Source organism: Carcharodon carcharias, chromosome 7 (genome assembly GCF_017639515.1).
Source record: "Carcharodon carcharias isolate sCarCar2 chromosome 7, sCarCar2.pri, whole genome shotgun sequence".
NCBI classification, from domain to species: Eukaryota; Metazoa; Chordata; class Chondrichthyes; order Lamniformes; family Lamnidae; genus Carcharodon; species Carcharodon carcharias.
This window is the reverse complement of record NC_054473.1, coordinates 124,929,652-124,943,239: the sequence shown is the minus strand read 5'-3', so window position 1 is coordinate 124,943,239 and position 13,588 is coordinate 124,929,652. Positions and strand designations below refer to the sequence as shown.

At 42.5% G+C, this 13,588-nt stretch overlaps 1 protein-coding gene across 1 annotated transcript; it reads left to right on the top strand.

Moving 5' to 3' along the window:
* Positions 1-1,249: 1,249 nt before the first annotated feature.
* On the top strand, positions 1,250-2,994 carry LOC121279616 (metallothionein-like). Its single transcript, XM_041190784.1, has 3 exons — positions 1,250-1,434; positions 2,192-2,269; positions 2,719-2,994. The coding sequence occupies exons 1-3, from the start codon at positions 1,287-1,289 to the stop codon at positions 2,811-2,813; spliced, it is 321 nt and encodes a 106-aa protein (XP_041046718.1). The 5' UTR covers positions 1,250-1,286; the 3' UTR covers positions 2,814-2,994.
* The last annotated feature ends 10,594 nt before the right edge of the window (positions 2,995-13,588 follow it).

The following is a 13,588-nucleotide window of genomic DNA, read 5'->3' as shown; positions in this document are numbered from 1 at the left end:
TCAATCAGTGGGTGGAAAACCACGGTTAAGGAAGAAGGAAGACATGTCAGAGGAACTGTTTTTGAAAGTGGCATCATCAGAACAGATGCGATGGAGGCAAAGTAATTGAGAGAATAGGATGGAGTCCTTACAGGAAGTGGGCTGTGAGGAGCTGTAGTTGAGGTAGCTGTGGGAGTCGGTAGGCTTGTAATAGATATTGGTGGATAGTCTATCACCAGAAATTGAGGCAGAGAGGTCAAGGAAGGGAGGGGAAGTGTCAGAGAGGGACCATGTGAAAATGATGGAGGAGTGGAAATTGGAAGCAAAATTAATAAAGCTTTCCCGGTCCAGACAAGAGCATGAAGCAGCACCAAAGTAATCATCGATGTACCGGAGAAAGAATTGTGGGAGGGGGTCGGAGTAGGACTGGAACAAGGAATGTTACACTGAACAATTGAACAATTTCCCCTTAAACTCCTCTCACTTCCTCCAGATAAAATGTGTAGCTATGGGTACCCGCATTGGCCCCGGCTATGCCTGTCTCTTTATGGGGTATGTGGAACATTCCTTGTAGATTCAGCAGCCAGGGGAAACATCCTATCCACATCGTCCCTGTTACACCTGATAACAATTTTGTAAGTTTTATTGAGATCACCTCTCTGGAGATTAATGAGATCAAAACTCTGGAGAGTACAGGCCCAGTTTCCTCAATCTCTCCACATAACACAGTCCTGCCATCCCAGGGATCAGTCTGGAGGACCTGCATTGCACTCTCTCTAAGGCAAGTAAAATCTTCATTAGATAAGGGGACCAAAACCAAAAGATGTACACAATACTCCAGGTGAGGTTTCACCAAGGCTCTGAACAATTGCAGCAAGATATCTTTCCTCCTATACACAAATCCCCTTGCAATGAAGGCCAAAGTACTATTTGCCTTCATATTTGCTGCATCTGTATGCTAGCTTTTAGTAACTCATGAACAAGGACACCCAGGTCTCTTTGGACACCAAATTTCCCAATCTCTCACCATTTAAGGAATGCTCTGTTACAGTACAGCTACAATACTGGCATCGAGCTGGTAATGTAGAAAACTCTCCAAAACGCTAAAAGCAGGAAAAATCCAATCCTGCAAAGCACTGAGCCAGCAGCCTAATCTTCATTATGAACAAAATGATGGGAAGTGACATAGGCAGTGCTATCATGGGTCACTTATTCACCAATCAGCCGCTCACTGATGTTCAGGTTTGGTTCCACTGGGCAAATCCAGGAACTCCCTCCTTACAGCACTGTGGGTGTTCCTACACCACATGGACTGCAAATGTTCAAGAAGGCAGCTCAGCATCACCTTCTCAAGGGCAATTAGAGATGGGCAACAAATGTTGGCATTGTCAATGGTGCCCACATGTCTTGGACGAATAAGAAAGAAAATATCTTGGGGTGTTCTCCAAGATGATGGTTAGTGAGAGAAAAAAGACACCAAGTGTTATTCTTGTATTCCAGGGTGATTCTGGGCTGGTGAGCAGTGTTGAGGGAGCGGGGGCGAAGCAGATAATGTGTAATCTGGAGCAGCCAGATGTGGCGGTGACTGGTGAAACCAGTTGTCTATCATACCCATTGCTGAGATCGGGGTGGACCCGGGGGAATGGAGAGGACCCTTTGTCCACCTTGTGGACTGAAGTGAGGTTTTAGTTACTCTGGAAATATTTACAAACACAAAGGAGCCGATTGAAATTGCTGTCATTGAGAAATCTTTTTGGGCCGTGTTGTGAGTGAAGGAGCTGGGTGCAATTCAAACTTTCAGCCGCTGAAACACTTACAGTGCCCCGTGTGCATTCAGCCCGGAGCGACCCGCACCTTCCCCGCTCCTGCAGCCAGTTCCCCAACGATCACAAGCCCATGAAACTCGGCTCCGATTCAGCAAACGGCACAAGATCGAGAAGCGCTGATTGGGTGACGGCTCGAAGCTGAAGAAGTTCCTGAAATGTCTGACTCGAAGCCCTGTGTGTGCCTGGATGGTGAGTGGTGACTGGTGTCAGTCCTTTCAGCACAGTGTCCTGGCTCAGTCTCACTGAGGGGCTGCAGCATTGTAGGGGAGGCTGTTTCTGAAAGTCACTGGAGAAGTGAATGTGACAAAGAGCCGGGTCCCCTCCACACGGGGGGCATTTCTCAGGGTTTTCTCACAACTCAGTGTCTTTGTTTTTCCTGTTTTCAGGATCTTGCTCCTGTGAAAACACTTGCAGGTGCTCCGACTGCCGATGTCCCAGCAGCAAAGCTGGACGCCGCCGGAAAAGTGAGTAACTGTGGGAGAGTTTAAACCTCTTCACATTGTGTTTATGTGACAGATAGTTCTGGGCAGAACTCAGACGGGAACACGATAGAAAAGTACAAGATCCATGATTTCACCTGATTTATTTCCCATCAGATTTATTCAATGTCCAATCGCAAGAATCTGGAGACAAGCATCCTGCTGGTTAAAGAAGTGTCTTAGTTTGACAACAAGAAGTGTTGATATTATAGACTTCACACTAGAAATATTGTAGAGACAGTGACAGTTAAATCTTCACCCAAACTCTCTCACACACAGTGTTGTGATGCTGAGCCTCTTCAGATGGGTAACTTGGAGATATGACACAGATTAGCTTGTGAGTAAGGAGCTGAGGGCTGTAATGTTAGGCCCTGGGGGTATTTCAGTGAATTCATTCATTGTTCCTGATTTCTGTCTTTGTCCTCTCCTCTCAGGTTGCTGCTCTTGTTGTCCTGCAGGATGCACGAACTGCGCCAATGGCTGTGTGTGTAAAGGGAATCCCTCTGACAAATGTAGCTACTGTTCTTGAACAACAGGCCCTTCAGGCACAATAGATGAAATACTGTCCGTATGTACTGTATTCCACAAGCTGCATGTCCTCAGTTTCTCTTTCGTAATGAGTTGTGTGCACTTATATGAACTAATGAAAGTTAATGAATTTTCTGTGAAATGATCATTTTTCTATGTGTAAATAAAGAAAAGTGTTCCAATTCCTGTGATAAGAGTCATTCTCTTCCTTATCAAATGACATTTCTAATGACAGTGCTGCATGTACAGAATGAATTAGACCACATTGCAGAAAATGATACCTTAACCATAATGGCCATATTACTATTGTGTGCAGTGTGGTGGTAGAACATAAACCATGTTGTGATGGATCAGTGTGGTGACCGGTGGAGTGAATGATTTGATTGTGTAATTGCTTCAGTATTAGGATTCACATTGGCCAGTTTGGTACTTCCAGTTTCAGTATTAAGCCTGCCAATGATGGGAGTTGGGAGAATAGTGCCATTCTTCCTATGTTTTGACTTGGGTGCTTCTCTGTCACATTAAGACATATCCCCACAGAAAGGGACAATAAAAAAGGAAAGTAAAGACTTGCAATTATCCAGGGCTTTTCATGATTGCTGGATATTTCAAAGCACTTTATACCTAATGAAGTACTTTTGTTGTAATGTATGAAATGCTCAGCCAATTTGTGCACAGCAAGGTCCCACAAACAACAATGTGATCATTACCAAATAATCTGTTTCGTGGTTTTGACTGAGGCATAAACATTGGCCAGGCCACAAAGCATAATTCCCCTGCTCTTAATTGAAATAGTGATCTTTTATATCCTCCCAAGTAGGCATATGAGGCCTCGGTTGAACAGCTTATCCAAAAGACATCTCCTCTGACAGTGCAATCTTCCCTCAGTATTGCACTCGAGTGTCAGCCTTGACTTTGTACTCAAGCCCTGGAGTGGGTCTTGAATACAAAATCTTGTGACTCAGAGGCTAGCGGGCTACCAACTGAACTACAATAAATGCAAACGTAACATAAATTCAAACTCTTGAATGTATTACAGCAAATAATTCAAATAACCCAGCCAATTTTTTTCAAAAAATATGTTTAATTCATAAGTCTTGTAGAAGTACATTACATAACAGTTCAAATTTGACAATACATAAAGTGCAATACAATTCAATTTCTTTCAATACAATACTTGTAATGTTGTGGTGCCACACTATACTCACAACTGCATGTTACATTTATGAGATAAATTGACATTTCATGCCAAATATTCTCTGGTGCTCACAGTTCAAGGTGCTTTTCCCTGAGTTCCAGACCCTCAGTGTATTATGGCAAGAGGCCTTAGACTGTGACCTTTCCCCATTGAGCCTTTGTGGCAGCTGCTCCAAGCTTTAGTGCATCCTTCTGCATATCATTCTAGACATTGAAATATGCTAGTCTGCAACACTCAATTGTAAACAGCTCTGTGGACTGGAAGACTGATGACTTTTGGCAGACCCTAGAGCATCTTTCATTGTGTTGATGGTTCTCCAGCAGTTGTTGATGTGCATCTCAGTGTGCATCCTAGGAACAGTGCATACAGTATGACTTGATTTTGAAATGATAATTTTTGTATCAGAAAATAAACTATTTCAATTGCTATGATAAGAGACATTCTTTTTGTTAAATAATGATATTTCTAATGAGAATTGAGATGCTGGGAATGATTAAAAGCCAAATTGCATAAAATGATGCTTAAAACCTTATAGCCATCTGGTGCAGTTTGGTGGGAGAGGTGCTTTGTGGTGCATGAACAGTGTGGGGAATGGCGGAGTGAATGATTTGATGGTGCCATTGTTTCAGCATTAGGATTAATATGGGTTGGGATAATTCATAGAGCTTCAACATCAAGCAAGAAAATAACAGAAGAGTTGGGTCCTAGTGTCTATTTTGTGATTCAGGGGAAGCTGTTCTTCCACATGATAGAGGGAGCCCCCATGGAGCAATGGACAATATATTCAAATTCTGAGACGTAGTAAAGTTCCGCAAATGTTGTAGCTCTTTCAAATTGGAGTGAGCTTTGCAGTAATAATCTTAATTACCAATGCCTGTAGAGCAGGGAAGCCAAACCCCTTTCTCTGCGGACCACTCCACTGGGGATCCTGGTTTCCTGTGAGCCGCATATCGACAAATACAATGACAAATATCAAAATTATCACAAATATCATATGCTTGTCTAAATTTTCTTTAAATGCATTGGTACTATTCAACTTGTGTGCAATGAAACATCTTCATATGTGACATAGTCCATATATAGTATGCTTATTCAATCACAGTGAAAGCTGCCAAATCTGCAAAGAAATTGACTATAAATAGCTTAATATTCAGACATAACATAGAAATTGTGTGTTAGTTTTGTGTGCATGTGTCTGTAGCGGTGTTGAGATAGTCACTACTAGCTATCGCAGTTTATATTCAACACATCACTAGTAAATACTGAGTTTTGAATATTGAGACTATCCCTCTGAGAGGGGCACACAGTTTTGATACTTGATGCAATGATGTTATTACTTTCTCTGGGCTACTCAGCTTCGCCTTGTAGCTTGTTTCTGTCTAATCATTGTTTTCCTATGGCAGTAGTCTCTTTATTCAATATTAACTAAAACTGCATGTTTGTCATTCTCTAGATCATGACTTTTTTTTTGACTCCCGCACTGAAAGACATTAGCAGTTAATAAGACCTGTGGTACATTTCACTAGTTTATTTCTGTTATGTTAATTTTCCATCTTTCAGTTTTGGCACTTTCTCTGCCTTACAGGCCTTCCTCTAAGATAATTTCATTTGCTATATTCTTATACCAATTCTCAAAACTTCCCAATTTGGGCAAGCAAAACATTACCTCTCATGTTTATTTTGGAAATCAAATTCAGCTTGGGCATACATGACTAATATTGACCAGCTGAGGTTTCAGCATGTTGATGTAGTCAGAGGCATCTCTCAAAATCACAGCAGAATCATTGAACTCATGTAAACCATCAATGGCAGGATTTAATATAAAGGGCAATATAAGTAAGATTGGCAGCTTTTGATAAATTTTGGGCCTGTATCCACTGGGAACTAAGATAAAGTTCCCTCTCCCTGCAGTTTATTTCATGTGAAACCCTTGGTTTATTGGCACTGTTACACATAGTGTAGAAGCATCTGATGCTTTGTCCTCCTTCAGCACCTCAGCACTTCAGAAGCACAGCATCAGTGGTCACAGATGCTGCAGAGATGGGGGCCAACCCCACCTTAAAGGTGCTGAGAGCACACAGAGAATATGAGAGAACTCTGCGGCACCTGCCCACTACATTCTGGCACCAATGACCAGCACTGCCGAGATTCAGGAATCAGTAATGTTTCGAGGGAGTTTGAGGCCAGACCATCACTTTGATCTAAAGGCTTCACAAAGCACAGGGAAGAGGCCCTGGACTGAGACACCTGCCTTTATCTTGTGCAGAAAGGTTTCACATCTGAGTGACAAGAACACTGCTCATCAGAACAAGGAGCCATTGGCAGGGAGATACTCTTGGGAGTTTATTGACAATAGTGAACAGTATGTACAAGTGATTAATACCAGTGCTCAGGGTGTGCAACTAATTCTTCTTAACTTTCCTAACTCTGCCGCTATGTCTTGTTGCTCCACGGACATCCACAGCAGACATGACCACGATGCCCTGTCTGTGATTACTTTGGCGGACGTCCTATGGGGGGCCGAGAATTGGAGGGCCCCAGCCTGCTTTTGGGGCAACGTTGTGCGGCAGTGGCACTCTCCTCAGCCTGTGGAGCTGGAGCTTCTGAGGTCACAGGAAGAGGGGATTCAGATGGGTTGGTTGTCACATTATAGGAAGGATGTGATTGCACTGGAGAGGGTGCAGAGGAGATTCACCAGGATGTTGCCTGGGATGAAATGTTTAAGTTATGAAGAGAGCTTGGATAGACTTGGGTTGTTTTCGTTGGAGCAGAGAAGACTAAGGGGTGACCTGATCGAGGTGTACTAGATTATGAGGGTCATGGACAGGGTGGATATGGAGCAGCTGTTCCCCTTAGTTGAAGGGTCAGTCACGAGGGGGCATAAGTTCAAAGTGAGGAGCAGGAGGTTTAGGGGGGATGTGAGGAAAAACCATTTTACCCAGAGGGTGGTGACGGTCTAGAATGCACTGTCTGGGAGGATGGCGGAGGGTTGCCTCACATCCTTTAAAAAGTACCTGGATGAGCACGTGGCATGTCATAGCATTTAAGGCTATGGGCCAAGTGCTGGTAAGTGGGATTTGATAGGCAGGTCAGGTTTTTCTCACGTGTTGGTGCAGACTCAATGGGCCGAAGGGCCTCTTCTGCACTGTGTGATTCTGTGATTCTGTGATAACAGACAATGTGCCAAAACAATGAATATAGTCCATATCAATGATTTCCATTTCTGATTGTGTTTTCTGAGAAGAGATGTGATATTAATCTACTGATTTCAGCAGCATCAACAACTTGCATCCATATAACACCTTTAATATATTAAAATATCCTGAGGCACTTCACAGGAGGGTTATCAAACAAAATTTGACACCAAACCACAAAAGGAGATATTAGGACAGGGAAAAATAGGAAGATTTTAACAAGTGTCTTAAAGGAGGCGACAGAGATAGAGAGGTGGAGAGGGTTAGGGAGGGAATTCCAGAATTTAGGGTTTGGCAGCTATAGGTATGATTGCCAACAGTGGAGAAACCTAAGGGAACAGAAATTGAGAAGCACAGAGATCTCAGACAGAAGTAGGGCTGAAGGAGGCTACAGGGCAGTGAGGGTCAAGATTAGAGAGGAATTTGAAAATAAGAGTGAAAATTGAGAATTTTAGTAGCCTAAATATAGTATCAAAATATCCAAAGTAATAATTTTGCTCAGGGTGTAACTTAAATACAGCACTTAGTATTGAAAGTGGATATTTGCAGGGTGTTGCATTATCACTGTGACTGACAGAAATTGCAGTTTAACTACAGGGCTGGGTTTTGGATCAGCAAAAACAGCTTGCATTTCTGGCATAGTAATCCTTTTTCAGGTAATTACCCTGCCAATGCGCATCTTCCTGCTGCGGGTTAATATGAAAATACATGCCAATTGAACAAAAGGGAACAAGAGCCAAATGCAGCCAGTAACCCTGCTTGTTGTAATGCTGACCAGAAATGGGAAGCATCATGCACCAGAGCAGAGATCAGAGCACACCACCTTGACTGACCCAAGGCAGACTCATATCAAGAAAACTTTCTAAAACCACTATATTACATTTTAAAACAATAAAGCGACTCTCTATGGTGACTAGGTTGGCATCTTTATGATCCAGTGTGGGATTAAACCAACACAGATTAAAAATGGTCTTTTATTCAATCGTTAGTGTTTGATGAGTCAGCTCATTTTGGCTAAGGGAGTAGTAGAAATGCCTTTAGGCCTTGGGCCAAGGAAGTAAAGAAAATCAGTCAGGATTCAAATCCTGATGGCTACAAGAGACCTTTATTGGGAAGTCTGTGTGTATAGCTGGGGGAAGACAGGGTGGAATTTGCCTGTGAGATTTCACAAGATAGTTATGGATGAGGAAGGCCATTTGACTCATTGAACTTCTTTCATCCAGAAAAATTCTACCATTCCCTCATTGCCACATCCAATTGTCTCTTAAATCTTTCCAGGATTTTCAATGCAATAATCAATTCCACCACTCTCTGTGAAGAAGAACGTTACATAGGATTGCATAGGATATATGCCACAGAAACAAGCCATTCGGCCCAACCAGTCCATGCTGGTGTTAATGCTCCATGCAAGACTCCTCCCATCATTCCTCATCTAAATCTATCATTGGAACCCTCTATTCCCTTCTCCATCATACACTTGCCTAGCTTCCCCTTAAATGCATCTATACTATTCACTTCGACAACTCTCTGTGATAGCAACTTCCACATTGTTACCACACATTGAGTAAAGAAGTTGCTCCTGAATTCCCTATTGGATTTCTTGGTGACTATCTTATATTGTTGGCCTTTAGTTATGCTCTTCCCCACAAGAGAAAATATTCTGTCTGTATCCACTCTATCAAAACCTTTCATATTTTAAAGATCTTCATTAAGTCACCGCTCAGCCTTCTTTTTTCATGAAAAAAAGAGACCCAGGCTGTCAATCCTTTCCTGATGGCGATACCCACATGCTTCCAGGATCATCCTTGTAAAGATACTCTGTGGTCTCTCCAGTGCCTCTTTTACCTCTTTATAATATGGTGACCAGAACTGTGCACAGCACTCTCTGATATCAGTCTTAAATTTATCATTACTGATTTGAACCTGTGTCTCATTGTCCTATTTTCCAAATTTAATTTAAAATTGTAATCCATATTTACCTCTCTCATACCCTTAACTATCTCATGTTTCTCTATAAGATCAGCTTGGGGATGTTTCCTTTCCAAAATGCACAGGACATGTCTTCCCTTATAACTTAGACCCTAACTCTGACAATCAGCTTTGTGATCCCTCCCTTCTCGGGCTTTAGTGCTTGAACGTCTCTCTTGCATCTCGTGACCAGCACTGGACACACATGGTGTGGTCTGATTGAGGCACTGCACAAATTCCTCTCATTCATGCTCTACAGTGCAGCATTCAGTGGGCTTTGTTGATTGCTGCTCTGGGTTGGTTAGGCTTGTTGAGATATGAGTCTATTATGACTCCTTCATTCAGCTTAACTTTTAGCTACTTTAACACCAGTCTTGGCGTATGTGCCCATTCAGATGATTTTCGTTACACTTGTCTGCATCAAATTCCATCTGCCATCATTCTGCCCACCCACATATTGGCCCAGGTATTGGGATAGAAAAAATAGTGACACTGTCCCCACTTACTGTTATTTAACTGCAAGATGGCTAGCAGTTAAACACAAAAATTGGGAAATTGCTGTCTAAGATGTCCTGCTCCTCCAGGAGCTGCACAATAATGGTGTCTCACTGGGAGATTCAACATTGAACCACATAGACAGCACAAAATTGCTGTGCATATGTGATGGATACACACTAAAGTCATCAGAGAAAGTTAACCTTGTCCATTCCAGTGTTAGTAATTTTTTAAAATGGCATGATAAGTCTTAATTACTTATGAGAAACCTCTCTGGTACTGAAAATTAACTTTCACAGCTGTAGAATGGAGATCTTGTGGCACAGTGGGTATCACCCCTGCTTCTGAGCCACAAGCTCTGGATTCCAGCCCTACTACAGGACTTGAAGGCCAAGAAAGGTGTGTTCATAATGTGGCTAAACAGGTTGCATATCAACCTGCAAATTCTTCCAACAAAGGCCAATGGCAGGTGATAAAAGTGGGAGAGATTCCTGGTCAGCCATGTGATGGAAAGAAAATTGTAGCCTCTGCCATTACTATTCATGGCTCTGGACTATAACATGCATGTAAAACTGTATGTTGCCACAGCAACTTGCACTCCTTGGGCAGCCAGTGTGGATCAGATAGATGCCAACAGCATGGAGTTCAATTCCTGTTTCAGCTGGTGTGGCTTTGGGACTTGCTCCTTGCCCTACTCGTGGTGGAGGTCTTGACACTGTTGGGGGGGGGGGGGGGGGGGGGGGGGGGGGGTGGTTTGCGTGGGGGGACCTGCCTTTGGGCAGAGAACTGAAGAAGCAGCTGTATAATCTCCTTCCTTCGGATTGTAATTTTTGTTGGAGATATAAAAGATTGAAAAATTCAAATTTTATGTTTACTTTTTTCTTTGTCACTTGTTTCTTCAGTCTTTCATTCTCTCACTTTATTTCACCTTCTGTCCATAATTTGGCATTGAATTAAATATTATAACTTACAGTTGTGTAGAAGAAAGCAGATCCCAAGACATAGGGTAAATATTATTGTTATTCAGTAATGTTTGTTTAATGTCACATTTTCATTCTTTTCAAAGAAGTGAGTGTGGAAAGTAAATAGAGAGCTAGGGAAAGGAAGAAGAACTGATGGTGACAGAAGGAGCCATTTGAACCAGTCAATAGCTAACTTGGATTGAGAGAGTGAAATCTTTAGGCACACTTTCAGCTTCAGTTATAAAGCACTTCACATGAGGACTAGCAGGATCACAACATGTGATTACAGTTTGAAAGCCAAATTTCTGATAGAAAGCAGGTCACACCCTATCTCTCTGTGCCAAGCACATTGAACCCACTTTGTGGGTGCGGTTTCCTGCTTCCCACACTAATGTGGGTGAATTGCAATATATTATTCCCTGCACGGGCCTGTTCATTGCACACAATGTGGGTGCACCCATAAGGTGCTCCCAACATTATATATGCTGTAACATGTTGAACATTTTCCTGACCTACACTGTCAAGCTTCACACAAGAAGAGTAGCCATTTAGGCGTGAGGGCTGAGATTTGCTATTTGTGGGACCTTGCTGGATACAAAATGGCTGCCGCATTTCCTTACAGTACAACAGCGACAACACTTTACGCTGTGAAGCCTTTTGAATGTCCTGAAGCTGTGAAAGGAAGTAACTAAATGCAAACTCTTTGTAAACTTTGCATCACAATCTACATTCCCAACTAGTATTAGTTATCGAACCAAGTCAACCTAAAATGTGAGTGAACCTAAGTTCTTGCTGTGTCCAACTAGTGACTAGATAGTGACTAGACATAGCAACTATCCTCTTCGGGATGAAAGGAGGAGACCCACTGCCCTGAATAATAACCCTGCCATGACAGACAAAAGAGGGTTGTGGGGGTTAAAGAGTTGAATATCGAGAATGCACCCATGCATCTGTTGGGCTCCTTTTTAACAATGGCGAATAACACTGTGTCCAAGTGACCTGCAATGGAGAGGTGGGATACTTTATTGAAGTATTTAAATCAGGCTGTCACAGTGCAATTGGGTATCTGATTTAAATTTCACAGCTGCTGCATGGATTTCCTAGTGATCAGGAAACCTGGCAATGAAAATAAGGTAGGAGCTGATGGTTCCTTTCTCAGCATTTCCTGTGGGCCAGGAGAAGCCCCCCTCAACGCCTCAAGAAAGCCTTTGGCAACCTCAACCATGAATGCCAGTCTTAAGTTTGTTAATTTGAGCAGAACATCTGTAGGGTCTGTGCAGGAAACGGGTTGCGCGTGGGTGAGATGACTATCAATGAAAGGATAGATCAAAATCACCCCTTTGTGGCAGACTTGGTAATATGCAAGCTAAGTCTGGCAGATTTGCAGGCATTGCTGCCCAACCTCGTTCATTCATTTACGTAGCCCCATTAACATAATGAAACATCCCAAGGCACTTCACATGAGCATCATCAAACAAAATTGGACACCGAGTTGCAAAAAGATATTGGGGTAGGTGTCCAAAAACCTGATCAAAATGGTAGGTCTTATGGTGTGCCTTAAGACAGGAAAGGGAGAGGGAAAGGTGCAGAGATTCAGAGAGGGAATTCCAGAGCTTAGGACCTCGGCAAGAAAAGGCATGGCTGTCAATGGTGGAGTGATTAAAGTTAGGAATGCCAAAGGGGTCAAGGAACACAGATACCTTGGAGGGTTTTGGGCCTGGAAGAGCTTATAGAGATAGGGACGGGCAAAATCATAGACGGATTGAAAACAAGGATGAGAATTTTAAGATTGAGGCATTGCCTGAATGGGAGCCAATGTGGGCCATTAAGCACAAGAGGAGAGGTAAATGAACAGGACTTGCTTTGAGTTATGATAAGACCAGTAGATATTCGTTTAAGAAGGTTTCCTGCACTACAACTGTGACTGAACTTTTACAAAAAACACTTCATTGGCTGTAAAGTGCTTTGAGAAATCTAATGTTTGTGGAAAGCAGTGTATTTTTTTCTTTTTTTTTCTTTTTTTTTTGAAAGTTGAGAGACCATCCCAGAGTGCCCTGGCATTGTCAACTTTAGAGGCAACAAAGGTTTGGATAAGCGTTTCTGCAGTGGATAAACTGAGGCAGGAGCATGGTGAGTGTTGTCATGGAGAAGGAAATAAGTGGCTTTGGTAAAGGCGAGGGTGTGAAGTTGGAAGCTCAGCTCAGGGTCAAATAAGATGCTAAGGCTGTAATGGGTTAGCTTCAGCCTTAGACCAGTGGCTAGGGAGCGGGAGGATGAAGGATAAACAAAAAAGTAGATTAAAATGAATCAATAAATTGTACAACTGGAAAAAAATACTGGAAAAGGTCTATTAGACTAGTATGAGGAGTGCTTACGCATTCTATTTTCTCATTGTTCTGCTCAGTGCAGATTAAAATTATTCATCAGAGCTGAAGTACAGCGAGGTCAAGCATTAGATACATTTTGACACCCCCTGGGGGCCAGTAGGACTAAATCTGGATACGCTTTAGTTAAGCTTCAGCCAGTGAAGTGCAAGTGTTTATGAGGAACAAATGGTATTTGGGTAACCATCAGTAAAGTACATAGGGCTGCGGTCTGTCCAGGTTTGGGTTTTGAGTGAACTGTCTGGAAATCTCATTAACATAAAGCGGATGTCAAAGTTCAAATGGTTTTAGTCCACATCAGAGTGGAGACAAAAAGCAAAATTCTGTGGATGCAGAAAAAGTTACCAGTTGACTTTCTGATGTGCTCTGGCACCAGTGAGATGGGTGTCAATCTGCACAAAAATGTACACCTGATAAGCTTTGGGGGTTGGGGGATAGGGTTATTTAAAATATACAAGTTGTTTTTAAAAATTGCTTCTTTGTTTTCTGACGTGGGGTCATTAGTTACTGACATTGTTAAAATCGTCAAGAAAGTTTCAGCAGCTGAGCAAGAAACAGAAGCTAAGCTATGGCCC

Coding starts and splice junctions, on each gene's coding strand:
- LOC121279616 (XM_041190784.1), top strand. CDS start 1,287: ATGGACTGCAAATGTTCAAGAAGGCAGCTCAGCATCACCTTCTCAAGG. Junction 1,435..2,191: donor GGGTGTTCTCCAAGATGATG/GTTAGTGAGAGA, acceptor TCCTGTTTTCAG/GATCTTGCTCCTGTGAAAAC. Junction 2,270..2,718: donor AGCTGGACGCCGCCGGAAAA/GTGAGTAACTGT, acceptor CTCTCCTCTCAG/GTTGCTGCTCTTGTTGTCCT.